At 37.5% G+C, this 3,946-nt stretch overlaps 1 protein-coding gene across 1 annotated transcript; it reads left to right on the forward strand.

Annotated features, from left to right (window-relative positions):
* Positions 1-834: 834 nt before the first annotated feature.
* Positions 835-1,461, forward strand: LOC137644771 (uncharacterized). Its single transcript, XM_068377667.1, has one exon. The coding sequence runs from the start codon at positions 835-837 to the stop codon at positions 1,459-1,461; it is 627 nt and encodes a 208-aa protein (XP_068233768.1).
* Positions 1,462-3,946: the final 2,485 nt, after the last annotated feature.

Below are 3,946 nucleotides of genomic sequence, written 5' to 3' on the forward strand. Positions count from 1 at the left end.
ATATCAATCATGTGTCATGCGAACAATCAAGACATCAGTCATGTGTCAAGCGATCAATCATTTGTCATGTGATTAATCATGCCGCCAATCATGTGTCATGCGATCAATCAAGACATCAATCATGTGTCATGCGATCAATCTGTACATCAATCATGTGTTATGCTATCAATCATGTGTCATGCGATCAATCAAGACATCAATCATGTGTCACGCGATCAGTAAAGACATCAATCATGTGTCATGCAATCAATCAGGACATCAATCATGTGTCATGCTATCAATCATGTGTCATGCGATCAATCAAGACATCAATCATGTGTCATGCGATCAATCAAGACATCAATCATGTGTCATGCCATCAATCAAGACATCAATCATGTGTCATGCCATCAATCAAGACATCAATCATGTGTCATGTGATTGATCATGTCGCCAATCATGTGTCATGCTATCAATCATGTGTCATGCAATAATCATGCCATCAATCATGTGTCATGCGATCAATCAAGACATCAATCATGTGTCATGCCATCAATCAAGACATCAATCATGTGTCATGCCATCAATCAAGACATCAATCATGTGTCATGTGATTGATCATGTCGCCAATCATGTGTCATGCTATCAATCATGTGTCATGCAATAATCATGCCATCAATCATGTGTCATGCGATCAATCAAGACATCAATCATGTGTCATGCGATCAATCAAGACATCAATCATGTGTCATGCCATCAATCAAGACATCAATCATGTGTCATGCCATCAATCAAGACATCAATCATGTGTCATGCCATCAATCAAGACATCAATCATGTGTCATGTGATTGATCATGTCGCCAATCATGTGTCATGCTATCAATCATGTGTCATGCAATAATCATGCCATCAATCATGTGTCATGCGATCAATCAAGACATCAATCATGTGTCATGCGATCAATCAAGACATCAATCATGTGTCATGCCATCAATCAAGACATCAATCATGTGTCATGCCATCAATCAAGACATCAATCATGTGTCATGCCATCAATCAAGACATCAATCATGTGTCATGTGATTGATCATGTCGCCAATCATGTGTCATGCTATCAATCATGTGTCATGCGATCAATCAAGACATCAATCATGTGTCATGCGATCAATCAAGACATCAATCATGTGTCATGCCATCAATCAAGACATCAATCATGTGTCATGCCATCAATCAAGACATCAATCATGTGTCATGTGATTGATCATGTCGCCAATCATGTGTCATGCTATCAATCATGTCATGCAATAATCATGCCATCAATCATGTGTCATGCGATCAATCAAGACATCAATCATGTGTCATGCCATCAATCAAGACATCAATCATGTGTCATGCCATCAATCAAGACATCAATCATGTGTCATGTGATTGATCATGTCGCCAATCATGTGTCATGCTATCAATCATGTGTCATGCAATAATCATGCCATCAATCATGTGCCATGCGATCAATCAAGACATAAATCATGCGTCATGCTATCAATCATGTGTCATGCAATTAATCATACCATCAATCTTGTGGCATGTGATAAATCATGTGTCATGCGGTTAATCATGCCGTCAATCATGTGTCATGCGATTAATGAAGCCATTAATTATGTGTCATGCAATTAATCATGTCGTCAATCATGTATAATGCTATCAATCAAGCCATCAGTCTTGTGTCATGCGATCATCATGCCATTAAACATGTGTCATGCGATTAATCACACCATCAATCATGTGTCTGGTCTTTCTAGGGTAATTGAACTTTCATTTAAACCTAACCAGATGTAAATTTTCTGTCATCCACATCGTTAAAGTGGCACTATAACGTTTCCAGAAAATGAAAGTAGGTGAAAATGCCTCTTAGAATAGTAGGCATGGCCTTTTTGAAATTCCAAAACTGAATCTATTTTCTGTTTTTGAAAATGTGGAGAATGAGGTGTTTAGCATTGAGACTTCCATTGTATTATCTCTGATGGTCCACGGATGATAAATAATAATGTTCATATTACTGACATGATGTGATTCATAAAATCGTCAACAGATGGCGGTTTCAAAACTATTGGATTATTTTAGGTCTTTTTATCATATGTTTTGGAAATGTACACACTAATTTTCGGGGCCCCGAGAAAGTGGGGTCCCAAAGCTATAGCTGGTTTTGCTTATATGTGAATACTCAAGTATATATATTTATATATATATATATATATATATTATATATATATATATATATATATACATATATATATATATACATACATACATACATACATAAGCTAATAACGGTTAGAAAACTATGCTTAGTTAATAGCTGGAGATACATGTAGGCTATATTCTAACAAATTAATTCAATTTCTGGAACAAGATTTTACCTATCAAACAACTTGCAAATTCAAAGCTAGTAACAGTTAGAAAAATATACCTAGTTAATAGCTGGAAATAGATATATATTCTAACAAATTAATTCAATTTCTGGAACAATTTTCCACCTTCAAACAACTTGCAGATTCAAAGTTAATAATGATTAGGAAACTATGCCTCATTCTAACAAATTAATTCAATTTCTGGAACAAGTTTCTACCTATCAAACAACTTGCAAATTCCAAGCTAATAACTGTTAGAAAACTGCACCTCGTTAATAGCTGGAGGTAGATGTATAATCTACAAATTGATTCAATTTCTTGAGGAATAATTTACTGTGATGAGAAGATACAATGATAGCCTACTTGAAGAAAACACGTTCAACAGCCAACGAGAAACTCGAGCCGTTGAAAGACAGATCATACAAAAAACAAGACGTTCTTGTTCTTTTGAAGACCCGGCAGCTGTTAAGAGTAATGGCACCACAATAGGAGTAATATACAGTCAAGCCCCGATGGCAATATCACGTTAATAGAGTTGGACCCTACAGGGACTATAGCAATCTACTCGTTCTTACCCTTGGGCTGTCCATATGACAGAACCTCCCCGCTTCAAGTGACTTCTGGTCTGACGGATGTATTCCCTTTCATAACCTCTGTGACTCCTTCGGTTGCTCACAAGGGCTTTCGAAAATATTGTTGTCTGGATACTTTTTTTTTCCGTTGAGGGGCGCTGAGGATAAGAGTGTTCTCTTTTTCCCCCTTTCAGGATGGCTTTGGAAATGGGATGATAGGAACCATGTTAGGGTAAAAGAAGAAAGTATTTGAAAAGACGTATTTCTCGTAGCAGACCTAAACTCCTTAAACGGTTCGATGATCAAGGGCCAATCAGGTGAGAAATCAGTCACCTCAATACCCTCTTGGCTAGTGCAGTAGTAATATGTTCGCCTAGCATTCACATGGCAGCAAATCGATCCCAGCCAGGGACCGTGAGTGTAAACTGTTTACTGGGGAGGCCACTTCTGTGGTTGGGTACCGCAGTGGGCAGTTGGGCTTGCCTGGCTGAGGTTTTGGTCAGCATCTATTCTGAGGAAACGAACTAAAACTAGACACCTTTAAACCAGATTAAAGTAAAGCTGGGGTTTAAATACGAGTTATGGGGTTGGGGTAGCCTATATGGTAATGTCCTTGCCTGGTGATTGCCAGACTGTGAAGGTATTTATTATATGAAAGAGACTAACAAGAGTACCTGTAATTCTAGGTAAAAATGAATCATGTGCATAATAAAAGACATGGATAAATGTGGGATAAAATTGATAACTGAAAATTCAATAATCCTTTAAGAAAGACCCAATATCACATTGAAAGATCATTCATAATTTAGTAGGAAGGGTTACTAAGAAATGAAAAAAAAAAAAAAAACACTGTGTAACAACTGTGTAATATTTCGGTAGAGTCCCACCCAGCGCCATTACCGCTTGCCAGTACATGGGTGCTTGATGTTTTATATATTTTCACGAGCGAAGCGAGCGCACGGCGGAGCAAAAACCATTAGATTTCG

This window comes from Palaemon carinicauda, chromosome 8 (assembly GCF_036898095.1).
Source record: "Palaemon carinicauda isolate YSFRI2023 chromosome 8, ASM3689809v2, whole genome shotgun sequence".
Classification (NCBI taxonomy): Eukaryota; Metazoa; Arthropoda; class Malacostraca; order Decapoda; family Palaemonidae; genus Palaemon; species Palaemon carinicauda.